Source organism: Atheta coriaria, unplaced genomic scaffold (assembly GCF_025399875.1).
Source record: "Atheta coriaria isolate IRGN ID8LTWV9N9 unplaced genomic scaffold, Caltech_Dcor_3.1 hic_scaffold_3_pilon, whole genome shotgun sequence".
Taxonomy (NCBI): domain Eukaryota; kingdom Metazoa; phylum Arthropoda; class Insecta; order Coleoptera; family Staphylinidae; genus Dalotia; species Dalotia coriaria.
In genome coordinates, this window is record NW_027045445.1 from 545,095 (window position 1) to 561,168 (window position 16,074).

Here is a 16,074-nt window from a genome sequence, read left to right on the forward strand (position 1 = left end):
CATAATTAGAAGTTACGCTTGCTTACTCATGCTAAGACGCAGAATGCGTGACAAAATGGACGCCCTGAGGAGCGCCCGGATCTTAAATCCAGTGAATCGCTTGAATTGCGACGAGAACAACGCGATCAAATAAGATCAACGCCGAACATTCAGCGGGGCATGACTAATTCAATAGCAAACGCTTGTTCCGCCTGCTTCTGCGTCAGAGGACTAAGCAGAATCCTCACAGGACATTGTCCATTGTGTAGATGCATAAGTAGATTACATCTAAGTCTACGATGAGATGATTTCTCATGCTCTTTGGTGTAATTACAAAATTAAACAAAAAAAACACAAAAAATTAAAAGCAGAAAAAATGAACTATTACATCAAAGATACCGCTTGTTTCAAGTTTAAATCTAATATTATTTAATTAGTAGTGAATAGTTTGCCATCTAAGTGCTATTTAGAGTCGAGTATTAATCAATTATTCTGATAAATTGAATTCGCAAAGTTTGACCACTAATTCAAAGGATTTCGACGCTTCCAACTTTGCAAAGTGTACTTAACGACCGGCCGGCACCGCCGCCGCTATCATATTTTATGCGCAACCACACATAACCTCATTTTAACACTATGTGAGATAGTTACTCCAGTATTGTAAATGTGTGAGTGTTTACTCTATTATTCGTGATTACGCAGCAAGGTGAATTGTGAGATCTGCTAGCGCTTTTAGTACTAAACGAAGAACATGATTAATGCAAGTGCGCAGCATTCCGGAAATTTAACGAACGCAGCCGATATTAATAGATAATTAATACCACAAAACAACCGCAAACAGCGAAACTATATTCGCTTTATGTCATTGGTGCGATTTTAGTTATATGAGGTTATGTATGTGTGGTTGTGGAAGTGGCAGGCTTTGAATGATGTATGAAAGTTGATCGCACAAACATTTCCGGTGGTGAGTTACCGAAAACCCCGAGTAATCCAGTTGTAGAATGTTTTCATGTGGTGTATTCATTTATTATTTAAGTTAGACATGACCAGGACAATGAAAAGTTTCAGTGAAAGCTTTCGGCTGTTTCGGTGACAAATTTTCAGGTAATCGGATCAACACAAGATGGCGGATCATGATACATACATAAAACTATTATATAAATACCCGAATTTTTGCATTCATCAATCTTATCTTCGTAAGACAAAAACGTAACTTGATAAAAACTTGATACAAAAACTTTTCCCAAACAAAAAAATCAACCACTAGAATATTCAACGTAATTTATGATCGAACTTATCACCCGATATAACCTTCTCTATCTTTCACAGTCAACTTTAATGTTTAATTTTGTTTTTGTGCTCGTTTTCAAGTTTTTTGAGGTTATAACCTATGTAACCTTACGTTGGAGCTATAGTATGATAATATTGTACACCGAGAAAATATATTCACACTACAACGTTGAAAGATTTACAGTGTGTATACGTCTACACATCTTGCTTCTGCTTTGCACGTCCTCGCAATCGAGCGACGCTTTTATTTTATATATTTATAAAGGACCGACTCTTCCGCGCGACGCCCACTCGAACAGTTGACTTTTTCCCAGGCGGATAAAAAATTCAAAGGGTTGAACGGGCCCGAGGAAATGGAGTGCCGGGAATCGCGCCGACGAGGAAATTGCCTCATGACAAAAAAGCATACCTACACAGAGACAAAGCGAGATTCGAAACAAGCGGTACTATAGTATACGCTAGTAGTACAACGAGTGGGTGTGAGCGTGATACGGAATGTGGGCGGCGTGAAAAAGTCGCGGGTGTAAAAATCCAGGACTCGGTAATGCGAGGAAGGATGTGATGACCTTTTTACACTGTTGTGTTTGCTCCCGAAAAAATATCACCGACATTTTTTTGTTTTGTTATATTTTTACTGCAGTTGTTGTTTTTTCCTGTGCGTGTGCATGTTGCGAGTTGGTTGTGTTATTAGTGTTGTTAAAACGAAAATGTAAAAAGGACGCTTTGAAATAATCACATCTAGCAACGAATTTATACATAAATAAAAACTGAAACAAAAGCATGCAACATACAATGCTAGGTAAAATGAAAAGGATTTAATTACGCAGCTTTTATTTTGAAGTTTAATAATGTAATTTTACCTGAAATTTACAATTACACATGGAAATGGATAATGAAATTTTATGCAACCAATTTTACATTATTTGAAATGAAATTTTTATTTTATTTTTTTGAAATGTGTCAAAAAATTTCTTTGCAGCTAGTTTCTCTTGAGTGAGAACAATAAAAAATGCTATCACGATGATGACAGCCATTTTGTACGTGAAATCCCCAAAAAAATTCTCGTATGAAATATTTGTACAAAAAAAGGAATGAAAGTGAAAAGCAGGAAAGAAAGATCTACGCTTGGACAGATGAAAAAATGAAAAGTATCGTTCTGCTCAATTTCAACGTGATCGTTGGCAAAATATGTAGGTGCAAAATAGGAAAAAGGAAGGAAAAGAGGAGGAAAATGTAAGATTGCGGGAAAATATAAAAATTGCGCGGAAATGTTGAAATTATAGCGATAAATTTTACAGAATATTTTTTCATGTAATTTTTTTCCCAATTTAACTCATTGGTGGAATTATTTTGTTATGAATTCAATTTATTTTTGATTAAATTTTATTTCATTCTATTTTTTAGGGTCATATTTGTGGTTATGTGATGATTGCGTGTTTTGCGGATGTTCGGGAATCTACGACAGGTACAATGAATAACACTAAAAATTCACATTTAAAATCGCATATCTGTAATATAAAAATGAATAGCAAAATGTGTTGGTACGCGCATAACTCAACAACGTCTAGACCAATTTGGCCAATTCTTTTTTTTTAATGTTTATTGAAGTCCACGGATGGTTTTCACGGCGAGAAAAATTTGAATAATTCCTGGGAAAATCCTATAGACAGCCCTTTTCTATAGTATAAAAGTTGGCATTGAGATTAAATCATAGTTATAGTTAAATAGTTGAATCCGAGATGGCGCGCTGAAGTGCATTATTCGCAATTCTTAATATAATTGATTTCTTTCAAATAAAATTGCGAATCTTATTGATAGAATTGACAAAAGTTAGTTTACAATATGAATCAATTTAAACACGAAACCAATTTTGTAATTAATAATTTGATCCATCACGTAAACCAATTTTCCAAACCTTCCTACAACACGACATAAATAAAAAATGATGAAAAAACCATTGATTCATATTTGTATTCTGCTGTGCAACAAGCGTAAACTTCGTTTTTATTTTCTCACCCTGTTTTTACGCTCGCGCACACAAAAATAGTAGGTTACGACATTTTTTCTTGTGGTTATAATAATATAGTGGTAATAATAAGACGTTCGGAGTCTTGTCGTATTGCCGAGTCTGTTGGATTTCCCACATTGCCCGCATTTTCCCGCATTACGCACATGCTCTATAATAACAACGAATAAGAGAACATAACGCGCGGCGCATAAAAAGAAAATGATGGGGAAAATGAAAATAATACCGAGAATAATAGGATAAGAAAAAAAATCTGAAAAATAGAAACATCAAAATAAAAACTACATAAAATAACAGAACGTATAATAAAATATAAAACAAACACAAAATTAGATGAATTTAATAAATAAATTAGTAATTTCTTGTTTGAATATAACCAAAATATACTTAAAAAGAGTATAATATAAGTTACTTACGAAAAACATGAAATAATTCAAGAAAATGTGAAGGTAGATAAGAAAATGTATAAGAATGAAATTTCCGAGCATGATTCTCCAAGACCCGGCCATTTTACTAGCTGTAATGTACGTACAGCGCCATTTTTATGCGCTTTCATACTTTTATGCGCAATTTCGACTTGTACATTGCGTCCGTGCGTTCATGTTTGCATAAAAGATGAAAGTAAACATAAATGGAACACGTAAAAAATGTTTAGACTTCATTATAGTACAAAATACGAAGTGTTACAAACACTACAATTATTATTATCAAAAAACACATAAAATAATTTGTTTTAATAAAAAATATTATTTTTAACATCATAAAATACCATTTCTAAAAATAGGCAAAACATTTATTGAAAATAGATAAATAAGTTAAAAAGTTATTTTGTATTTTTTAATTTGCAAACAAATAAATTACAAATACACGATGCCTGTTTTCCATTGATTTTTATTACCAGCGGCCTTTCGACTGCGCTTTTGACTCGCTTGCTCTTCGCTTGCCCATTCAACACATCATCCTCACGCGCTAATTGGCTGGCTCGCAGTTGAATCGCGCAATTATACACGTCCGCCCGAATTCACACAACCACCAGCGCTGCGCTGCGCGATGATTGCATAATTTATAGGCGCTGCAACGCGCGTGGACTTGCATCCACTACCGCATTCAATTCATTGCTATGCAATTCGCAGAAATATGGAATGTGATATGCACTGATGCGACGTGATGCATTTTCATTACCTGCATGATACTCGATCTATGATTTTGCATTCAAATTTATGTTGTATACAATTACAATTCAAATAAAAATCTGTGTGTAAAAGCTGAAATCCAATTAACCTATACAACCAGTCATACAGCACTGGTTTACTTTGCTTGAGTATCAACTCAAAAGACTTACGCATTTTCAGCAGCGTGAAGGAAAAAAAAACACAGCGTTTGAGGTCGTTCGACGTCGTTTAGCGGCGATCTCATGTCCTTGAAGAGTGTGCGCCCGTACGCACACGCTGATTACCGAGGACGAGACGAAACGAGCAACGATGCGCTCTCCTTGAGATAAATGGCACATCAGCGCCCGCCGGGGCTGCCCTGATGGGATGTGCTCTGCGTAAACAACTCACGCATCCTCCTTTCGCCTTCCAAAAAACCCTTAGGTTACTATCACACAGGAAAAACAAGAAAACGAAGAAAAAAGCAAATGAAAAATTTCTTTTCACGTAAACGTATTGGATGTGCATAGTCTTTTTTAAATTATTTATCTTTTGGGATTAAAGTTTGAAGTTTTAGAGTATGCATATTGTACTTTTTGCTGGCGCATTCCTCGAAATCGTATTTAGGTTTTATCTCAGATTTCTCGCTTTCGAGGAAAGTTTCCCAGTTTCAGGAAGCTTTGTTTAGGGACGCGCAAACGGATGAAGGACGAAGGACGTCAGTAGGATCAGAAGCTACAGGCTGCTGTGGCCCAGTGTGGATCGATAACGATAGCTCGTTCACGGTTCACGTTCGCAATTTCGTTCCTTTCTTACTACAACTCCAACACCCTCAACGGCAATTGTGATGGATGGAAATGTCACATACAGTGTGTTTTTTTAAATAAAATTTTAAATAATAAAAAATAATTATTATTTTTCTATAAATCAAAAACTTTAATTTTTTTTTAATTTTTCAAATTTGTCAACACTCTGTATATTCCCCATCTGTATCTGTAAGTGTCGGTTCGGAGCGTGAGCACCGTTTCTGCTTAACAAGTTCGATATCGATCAGCTGAGGGGGTCGCGCTCGTGCTTGGCGTTTATACGCCGCCCCCCGAATCAATCAAACGCTGCCGCCGCCACCGCCGCCACCGCTGTTGCTTTTAATGCCTATAGATACGCCTCACTCGTACATTGCCTCTCCGCAGCCTTTGCCTCTCGTACATTTACATTTTCATTCGAGAGTGTTCCAAGTGCTGTTCGAATGGCTGTACAAATATGAACTGCCGCCACCTTCGCCGCCAGCAAGAGCCACGCGCGCACACACAAACACCACGCCGAGATACCCAGAAAGACGGCGAGATTAAATCTGACTAAAAAGTTTTTTTCCGTGCGCATTTATCAAAAAGTATCGAGCGCAGTGCCAAAGAAGGAGAAGAGTGCACTCGAAACTGCGAGATAAACGCAATCGGAGGAAAGTTTCAAACGAAACGCAAGTTCAAGTTGAACTCGCCAAGTAGTTAAGATGGCTGCTGAGGGTGGTGATATAGATAGTTTTATTTTTGATGATCCATCAAAATTCCAAGAGACTTTCTTTTCATAACGCAAGTTATGAAATGAGAATCCATCAATCTATATGGGGATATATCCGGAGATTTCTGCTTTTGTTTGAGAAGTTTTAAATCTATTAATCTCGAGAAGGATCTCTAGAAGTTTTATGAGTAATTATGTCGAGATATAAATTATTTGAGTTTCATTTGATGATTTGTCATAATTCAAGGAGAAGTTTCCTATTATTTGATTGTTTAATAGAAATTTTATTAACCTTAAAACTTTTCCTTCCTCCGCGAGATGTCACTACATTAATTATGAGGTCATCTAGTGAGTAATAGTTTTAAATCTTTTATGGCTAACTAGAAAGCAGTTTTCTGTAGATTTTTTGTTATGAGAAACAAAATTGAAATTTTTAAAATGTTTGCATGCATTTTTTCATTTTGTGAATTTCATCACATGTTTCGCAAGCAGATTTTTGTTTTTGACTTCATATTTTCGTCAATATTCCAAACATTTCAAATATCCTACGATTGCATATTCGCTCTGAAATATTTTTGGTTATTTCAGCATTTCGGTACGAATAGTAGCTCAACGAAAATTTAATTACGAAATAGCGTGTGCGTGACTACTGTCAAGCAAAATCTAGTCTGGCGCACATAACCAAACATGCGCAAACTATGCAAACATTCATATATTCACCTAATTATACGAAAATTGATGTCCCACTCGCAACTTCGCATTTCGTCGAATACAGAAACACTAACAGAAAGCCATTTGTCCAATAAACTAATTTAATTTTGCTTTCTGCTTCCATCGAAACTCAAATATCAAATTTAATTTAATAAATACAATAAAAGAACATCTTCCACTATAATATATATGATCATATGATACAATATGTTCTCACGCATATTAATCACACAATTCACCATAATTCAAGACAAAATACGTGCGAATGTCTCCGAAATGTGTGTGAAATGTGCCAAATACACATTTCATATTCTCATTCCAGCACGCAATGCTCATCTGAATACTAAATACGAAATAATGCTGAAATGTGTAGATGTAGTATGTGTGTAACAATGTCACAAAATGGCGGCGCATGAGTAATACGCGCACCATATGACAATCCGTGTCATGCTCATGTCAGCATCGCCGTCGTTGAAGCAGTTAAAGCTCTCCATCCCCATCAGGGGCAGTAAAAGCACAAGCACGGCAAATAAAACGTTTACGGCGGCTGTACATCAGCAACGCGGTTTATCTCGTGGAGATTGACATTTCTCCGCCTTTCGTATACAAAGTGTCGGCTAACCTCAATAAACACATTTTATTACATCACATATAAAATGTTAAATATTACAGGTTGAAATTTTATATTTACTGACCACTTACAAGTTAAAACTAATAAAACATAATATAAAATTTATTTTTATGATTTTCCGATAGGTGGCGCTGTAGTTTAATATAACTTATTTTTGCAAGTTCTTGTTTAATTCGAACAATGTGAAAACGTGACAATCTGGAAATAGCAACGCTCATTAAAGTGACGAGTCCCCCGTCACCAGCAGAGGTTGCCAGCTAATCGCCGCAGTACGAATTGGATTATGCATTACAACGTGCCATTACGTTCCGTTACGCGCTTGCCCTGCGTTACATTATTGCGCACTTGTTACACGAAATTCGCACAGCGTGCAGATTTATTCGACCACATGTGCGCACTGCGCACGCGGCTAACAGCCAGAGACATTAGACATGTCCCCTTCGGCCGTCCCCAAAGACAGCACGAATAGAATTTTACGCTTGAGATTAATTATCTAATTGCAAACGCACGTGCAAAGTTAAATTAATGCGCGTTGGTTTCAGTTTCTGTTCCACAGCGCCACCTGTCGAAGTTAATTTTGTGTGTTTTTTTAAGGTTATCTAGGTTTGTGTGCGCGTAATATTGAGTTGCATTGATTTACACTGACGTTCATCAAGCTGTGCAGACCTGGACGGTGGCTGATGAAACCTGTAGAACAATGCGGATGAAACGGTAAATGAATACGGAATGTTTGTTTTTCGTTTGTTTGCACGCGCCTTTTGTTTGTTTGCGCATGCGCCAACCAAACTCTCATCCGGCGTGTTTACGCGACGTGTATTTTTCGAGTGCAGCGGCTCAAAGTGGCGCTGTGCAGCGTGTGTAAGCTAATGGGTATTTTTATTTACTTTTTGTGCGCGAGGGCTCACAAAACGATCCACGGAGCGTGCCCAATGAACAAACGCACGTTCTGGAACACGAACATGAGCAGAACATGCACAGGCGAGCATTCGGAACCTTCTAGAACATTCCAGTACAAGCGAACATAGTTGAGGAGCGTCCTAGAATTTTCCACAACATTCCGACAACCAGTTAAAACGTTATGGAAGGGTACGTTTTAAGAGGTATGACATGTACAAATGTTTGAAGGCAATAAATCGCCGAGAGGGTTTTAAAAAATGCTACAAAGTTACAAAAACCTCGTTATTTTTGCGAGGTTAGAATGTATTCAAGTGTACAAACAGATTATGCTTTGTTTGCTTGGTATTTATTAAAATTTATCCCGTGTTAAGTGTTCTACGTGTATTCCGCTGATAATCCACGTATTAATTTAAAATACATGGAAGGCAGGCCAACGTGTGTAAGCCAAAACGTGTAAGTATATTTTATTTCCTTGTAAAAAATCTAATAAAAAACAAACTCACTGTTTTTATTGCTTTAAAGGTTTTCCAGCGCATGTTTCGAAGCGTAAGGATTGGTCCTGACCGAAAAAGATTCAACGTAATTTCATTTTGCATCCACGACGACCCAAAACGTCCCAACGGACGACCCGCAATGTTTGAATATTTGGAGGCGAAGCAAAAAGAAGAGTTAAAAGTATATAGTCCTATAGTTAATAAGAAAGCAACGAAGAAACTACGAAAACTCTGTTGGTGAGTTCAAGGAAAACAAGAATAACAAGAATTAAAATGGAAAAGGACCAATAGGATAGTAGGGTAACATGTTTTCATGTTTTCGCTTGGCTTGCTCAGGCGGGTCGAGTAAGTTTGCATTCTCGTCCTCGTCGAGGACTCCAGATGGCCAGATGCGACGTCCTGCGGGAGGACGTGTGCGGGCGCCCTTCCAATTCGGGCGGAAACAATTGTTTCAACTCTGACAGCGACATTCCTCTCTTTCTCCTCGTGCGTGCCAATATATACATTTAAATTAGAACAGAAGCATCTGGTGTCGACGTTAAACAAATTTATAGAACCAATTTAGGTTATAATAGCAATCCGCATTAGTATTACATTTAACATTAATGAAAACAAACAATTTCTTCGGGGCGCAATGAATTAATTTGTTGGAATGTTTGGCATTTTGAAATTTAATCTTTACTTATAGTATCAAAGTGTAGGATGACAGTGGGTTGCAACGGCGAGGAATTTAATGAAAGACAGATGCGTGCAACCCTTCCGTTTTCCGGTTCATCCAGCAGGTTGGTGAGTGAGTCGGTTCTATGAGGTGGCATCTGCTCAACTGCCGACACGTAACTGTTGGAGCACGCGATGCAAGCAAGGACGAAGAATGAAGGATAAAGGACGAAGGACGAGACGAAAATAACGTACTTATGACGAAAATATTACGCGGAGGTATTTCGTAGGAGTATTCTACATTCAGGTATTATATATTTTCGAATATTATTGTTGTTTGGATGAAAAATCTATTTTTAATCTTTGCTTTTAATATTCGAGATTTTTTGCGGTATAAACGAACAAAAGTCCTATAAATAATTGAATAGGTTTGGAAAATATAATTTACATGCATAATATCATGTTTACCAATTAATTATTAATGAATAAAGGATAAATATTTTATTATTTGCATATTTATTCACGAATATGTGAATCAATAGTTCAATATTTGAACGAAATGAAAATATTAATCGTAAAAACATATTAATATATTTTAGCAAAATTAGCGATGCACTTAATATATTCAGTTGCATTAAATAATAAATAATAATTTCACGTTTGCGTTCAAAATTTAATTTAATATGATTGCTTTTAGCTGTGAAGAGTAATAATATGAAAATGGTGCAATGAGAGTTTTGCTAATTATTCTGGCAAATTGAAATGTTCCAACGATACGAACTAATTTGAAATCAAATATTCAAATCATAAACACAATCAATCACGTTTAAATTGTTCGCTGCGCGTTAAAACCACTTCAATCGCATTAAAAACTTAATTATATGATAGCGTCATATAGCTAAATTATATTTCCATGAAACTATTGGTGTTAAAATTGTTTAATGTTATCTGCATTGCACGAGCATCTGCATTGCACCAGTGGATAGTAGCAAGGTAGAAATTGCGTCATTTATGCAAAGAGTAAATTAATTTTACTCTTTACGTTATACTCTCGCTTGATAAGAATATTCTACGGAGGTTAAAGTGTATATAATCATAGTTTTTACTTAAAATTGAAGTTTAAATTAAAAAATTGAGTTTTTAACTTTAATTTATTGCCTAAACATGCATGCATCTTCAAAATCTTTATATAAAAGTTGATTTTGTTAGTTAAAACACTTATAACTACAGACCGGCTGGACAGATTTTGATGATCTATGATTTTTTTAATTCGTATTTATCTTGAATAGCAGAATAATTATTAAAATATAAAAAAATTGATTTAAAGGAAGTTAAATCTATGATATAAAAATGAAGTGCAAAATCTGTTGGAAAGCGCATATCTCAACAACGCCTAGACCAATTTGGCCAATTATTTTTTTAAATGTTCGTTAAAGTCCAAGGATGGTTTATACGGCGAGAAAAATTCGAGTAATTGTTGAGTTGGCATTGAGATTCAATCATAGTTATAATTAAATAGTTGAATCCGATGGCGTTAACGTGCATAATTAGCATTTCTTATTTCTTTAAAATAAAATTGTGGAACTTATTGATGAAATCATCACCTACTAAGTCCAAGAAACAAGGATGTAAGAATTTCTTATATTTTTAGTAAGAACTACGAGACTATGTCGCGAATAAAACTAAGTTTCATACAAAACTACTCTATATATTTCTAAAAATGTGAATTGTCCTCAAAACTTCTAAAACCATGAAAGATCCCCTTCAAAATGCGTCATTTCCTGCTTCAGAATGAATTAAATCTTGAGAGCAGAGTGAGAGGAATGTGGGTTGGTTCTTGGTACTTGCGCCTGCCTCGAGCAGTTAGAGAGGTTTGGTCTCGACTTGCGGTTTGCTTTCCTCAACGACCGCAGCAAACCCGAGCAATCAGACTGGAACTACTACAAGAGACTAGAACTATTCGAGTTTTAGCGAATATAGTTTCCCGGGTCAACTCACATTGCAAACATTCCAGCGAATATCAAAACAAAAATCATTTACGGATTATATTAAATTCTGATTGTATAAATTCACAATTAGTGTGATTAGTAAACATTTAAATGCACGCCTACTCAAGTATAAATTCGGGTGTAGGAAGATGTGAGCGTCACTAATTTTCGGCGGGAAGGAAATTGCGTAGGAGGCAGTCAGAATATGGCCGAAAGGAAATTTAATCTGACGAATTAATTCACGCAATTTCCCTATTTACAAAGATTGCTAAGTTTCCGGTTTATCGCCGATCGCAAATATTTGCATTTGTTTAAAATAATATATTGCATGTAAAGTGCGTCAAATATTTATAATTTATTTTACGCATTTAATGTACAATATTCTTTTTTTCTACATTGAGCTTTACAGCGCCACTTTTTCCACAGTTTAAAAACACGAAAAGTGGTACTTTAATCACGGACGACCAAAAAAGTACTTTAAAGTACTTTAGTTACGGAATGTCATGCATGTCACATACGATTTTGAAGGCGTGCGCGAAGTCCAATGTATTTATAACCTTACATATCTCAATAGTGCGTCAACGAAGTTGGAAAATATAAAAAACAGAAGTATAAATACAAAAACCTATAAGTAGAGGAAGCAACGTTAGCGTCACGTTGCTAAAAGTGGTTAAAAAGCCCTTTAGCGCGCTTGATTAAATAAACTATTTGCACAGTAGTGCATAAAACTGCACTTTAGAGCGCAATTCCACGAAAACAAACGTTTAATTAGCTATTGATTAATATTAACAGCCGCGCCGATGACTAATTAGCTAGTATTGTGTTTTAATTGACCTGGACGTAAAAATACGCTCGTAATCAATACCAGCTTCATTATTTTTTCATTTCTATATCAATTACCAACCGGATTGATCGCAGCAGCGTACCACGTCGACAAGACGATTAATCAAGACGTTATTGATTACATACCTGCAACAAACAAGAAATATTAATTAACATCAACGATTCTATTCAATACAAACCAATTTGTACACGTCATATACATTCTATCACTAACCACGCTGTATATATAATGGTTTCGTCGAGAATGCTATTTATGCTGGTCACATACGCGTGGAGAAATAAAACGGTTACTTTTATTCTTAGCTGCATGAGTTGAGCCGCAAACCGTGGCGTGGAAAACGTAAAAATTGCGGAAATGCATTAAACGTAATCGGATTCGAGCTGAAAGAAGTGAAATCGGCGCAACACACGCTTGCAATCTATGCGTATGAGTATGGCCATATTGGAATTGAGAGTGTTTTGTGTGTGTGCGCGCGCGCAAACGAAACACTTTACTTGCAAATTATCACCGCCAGCACCCCCAACAGGCCTTATAAATACCACCTCCGATAAATTCCATTGTTCTGATACAATGGCGTTTTACGAGCGTAGCGCGCCACGCGCTTTTCTTCCCGTCGGGCGATAAATAATCCACGCCATTGCTGTTTTACGTAGGCAATAATAAATGTAAAGAATAACGAATATAAAGTGATTGTTGTATACGCAGCATGTACAAATTTTTATTCAAATAGCATACTTAAATTTATTTATATTTTGGCTGACCCAATTTTTGGTTATTAAGTTTTATATAACCTCAAAAATATTTGGAAATTATTTGTGTTATACAACACCTGCGGTCAGAAATATTGCGCGTGATAATCAGAAGTTTTACGTGCAATTTTATTATAAGTACAACAATATTGTTATATAGGTAGTTGTTGCCTATAAAAGGTGTTCAATTCTGTTGGGAGAATTAATGTCTACCGTAAAATACGTACTATATATGGCAGGTATATCGAATAATACCATTAAAACTTTTGCAAGTGTTAATAACTTCCGGTGTTCCGGTTTGGAGTTTTAAACGTGAAACGGAGCTACATAATTTCGAGGTATTTATGTCTTCATTTCATGTGCAAAATAATGGAGAGCATTAAAAGTAATTTTTGCTTTCTTCGGTTTATTCAATTATTTTAGAAGCTTGGTAGTAGGTTGCTTTATGTTTAATGTAGTTTTTATTTTTTTTGGCGAATAATATGAATATTATTTGAGTAAAAAATATTTATAAAATGTAATTAAGTTGTGTGTTTTGATGTGTACTAAATTATTTATTAAAATTTCAACAAGTAACGTAATTGTTACGCCGACTAAACGCACTTTGAAGCAATTAACTATAATCTGATTTCGGGAAAAAAAAAGAAAAAAAAGCAGGGAGCCGCGCAGGTGGGCTTTGCGTAATTAAACTCGAGATAATCTCAAGTATGCCGTGCATAAGCGGTATAATAAATTAATATTTCACGAAATGTTTCAGTACTAATTAAAAACTTTGGAAACAAAATTTAAAAAAGCCGTATTTTTTGTATTTATATAAATTATAACTTTTATTACTTATTAATAACTTGCGATTTAAGTTAAAGTATTTTTTGTTATTTTTGGCTTTCGTACAAAAAAAAATTAGAGGGAATAAAAACGCAGTCAATCGTTCAGAATGATGTAATTGCGTGCGTCCAATGTGGGGGTGGTAAAGGGTGATTTGAGTTGGGGAATGAGCACGCTCCGAGAATGCCATGACTCCATGACTTTCATGTTTCATTTGTGCCGCCTCGTGAAACCAGCCGAACGCACGGTCACAAATCGGTGAATTTCGTGCGCGCCCACGAATTTCGCACGAGCCTGAAACCCCAATTTTATTTCTCTCGCTTTCGATTCGTATCGATGTATTTTCATCGCCAGCGCGTTTAATTCGTAATTTCATCTTTGGTGCGGTACAAAAACCACGAAAAAGGATTTGCCGTGTGTGGAAAATTATTGCCACACAATATATTTTAATTTAAAAACAATGTTTTCCGTGGAATATATACAACTTTGTTTGTTTGAAACAATCGTTCGATTGTTCCATGCGATTAAAATCACATTAATAACAAAGTGAGTTTCTGTTTCCGCACACGCGGGGTCCAAACTTTGCTCGAACGCAGACAAACCCGCACAAAAACGCGATTAATGACGTCGCCGAGCATGTCCACCCCAAAGCCAGAAAAAAAAAAACTAATGCGGGGCATTAGCTTCCAGTCAAGTTCGCACGAAAACATAATGCGATTATAATTAATTGTTATGAGTAATTAAATTCGCGTTATTAATCAACATGCGAACATGCCATAACCTCACTTGGAAACTTCATAACCTACAAAGTCCACGCCATCTATATATATATTTAAATTACAATATAAGTATATATTTTATAGGCTCAGTTTCACTCGAAGAGAAAATTAAGGAAAATTAACTTAAACAAACTTAAATGAATCTAATTTAAGTGAATTGAAATGAAAAGATGTGGGACATTAAATTTAACTGTCGGAACGCAAGAGTCACAGGACACACGCAACGCCAAGTAGGAATCGGCAGTTACAGCAATTGCTGGAGACGGTGGGGAAGTTAAATTGTAATAAATCGAGGCCTACAAATTTAACTTCACTACGGGCGCTACTTCTGCTCGCTTCAGGACTTAAATTAAAGTTAATGTCAGAGTCGAAGTTTAAGTGAAACTCGGATTAGTGCAGAAAAGGACATGGCGTGCGCGCCCCCATCAAGGTTAGATTAGAAGATAGCACTAATCAGATTTAAACATTTCTAGACACTAAAAACGCGAAGATTTTTTATTAGTTGAGGTTATGTGGTGCAATGTAAATTAATTTACAAATTGAAGGCTGGGTCCGGAGTGCTTGGGACCGTGTGATTTAGGAAAATTTATCGTGGACAACCCCTGCGGGTGTAATAAATACGCGCGGAAATTACGATAACGATTTTCGTGAACTTGCATAAATCGCAAGCGCGGCCTTTGCCCGCGTCCAATTTTCCGATTCGAGCGCTCGTGCGCCATAACCTGCTTATGTGCCTGGGCTTGATCCTACAACCCCACAACCCTCTCTAGCAAACATATTGCGAGGTGAGGAGGCTATTTGCGCATTGCACACATACTCCCACAGAGTTTAGCTGTACTCGTGGATATGGGGCTTGAAAATCAGAAGCGTTTGATTTCATTCTACCTACCCCTGTTAGCTGAGGGTGCGAGGGTGCGGATTGAGGTTACACGCGCACGCGATCGGCCGTAATCCGCCACATATTAAATTTTGGCGAGATAGGTGCTGATCGAAATTTATCTTTGATTTTTTTTTCTGTGTGGATTTAAATATATATTGAGATACTGACCTTGTCAAAGGCACTAGGCCTGTGGCATCGTTCCCTATCCGGCTCCATGCGGCGGCCGGACTCGGCTTGAGGGCAGAGGGGCCGGGCAGCCGGACACACGCACCTAGCCGAGCTCCATGGGGCTCTGCCCTCGCCCCATCACGCTTTTAGTCACCCCCACATACGAGCTGTAACAAATAACAAGAAAAACATTCAGTTTTGTTGCGGTGGTATTAGAAAGATGTTTTGAGGACATGAATTTTCATTAGGCGCACTTAATGCCTCCATCAGCGCTGTGTGGTAGTTGCGCTCTTATTGCTTGAATAATGAACGGCACCGCATGAGCACCGCGAAGCGGGCGTACAATACCGGAGAGCTTCCGCGGCTTACGGAGCTTTTACCGGCGCATCCACCAGCAGAACCCAACAAAGCTATGCAAAGAGCAGCGCAGCGCAGCAACGCAGCGATCAACGAAATATTTGTTAATTAAGTGCACAACCTTCATCACAGT

The 16,074-nt window shown here is 36.8% G+C and overlaps 1 protein-coding gene and 1 long non-coding RNA gene across 3 annotated transcripts in view; one reads left to right on the top strand and one right to left on the bottom strand.

Annotated features, from left to right (window-relative positions):
- LOC135803877 (regulator of G-protein signaling 11) overlaps nt 1-16,074 on the bottom strand; it is a 47,403-nt gene that overhangs the window by 23,144 nt on the left and 8,185 nt on the right. For both annotated transcript variants that reach the window (XM_065317597.1, XM_065317598.1), the window contains exon 2: nt 15,585-15,751. In XM_065317597.1, coding sequence (XP_065173669.1) covers nt 15,585-15,632 — 48 coding nt within the window. In that variant the 5' untranslated portion in view covers nt 15,633-15,751. The remainder of the gene's footprint in view (nt 1-15,584; nt 15,752-16,074) is intronic.
- On the top strand, nt 7,919-11,050 carry LOC135789608 (uncharacterized). The gene is made up of 2 exons (XR_010547609.1): nt 7,919-8,653; nt 8,723-11,050. It is a non-coding gene; the product is annotated as an uncharacterized lncRNA (long non-coding RNA).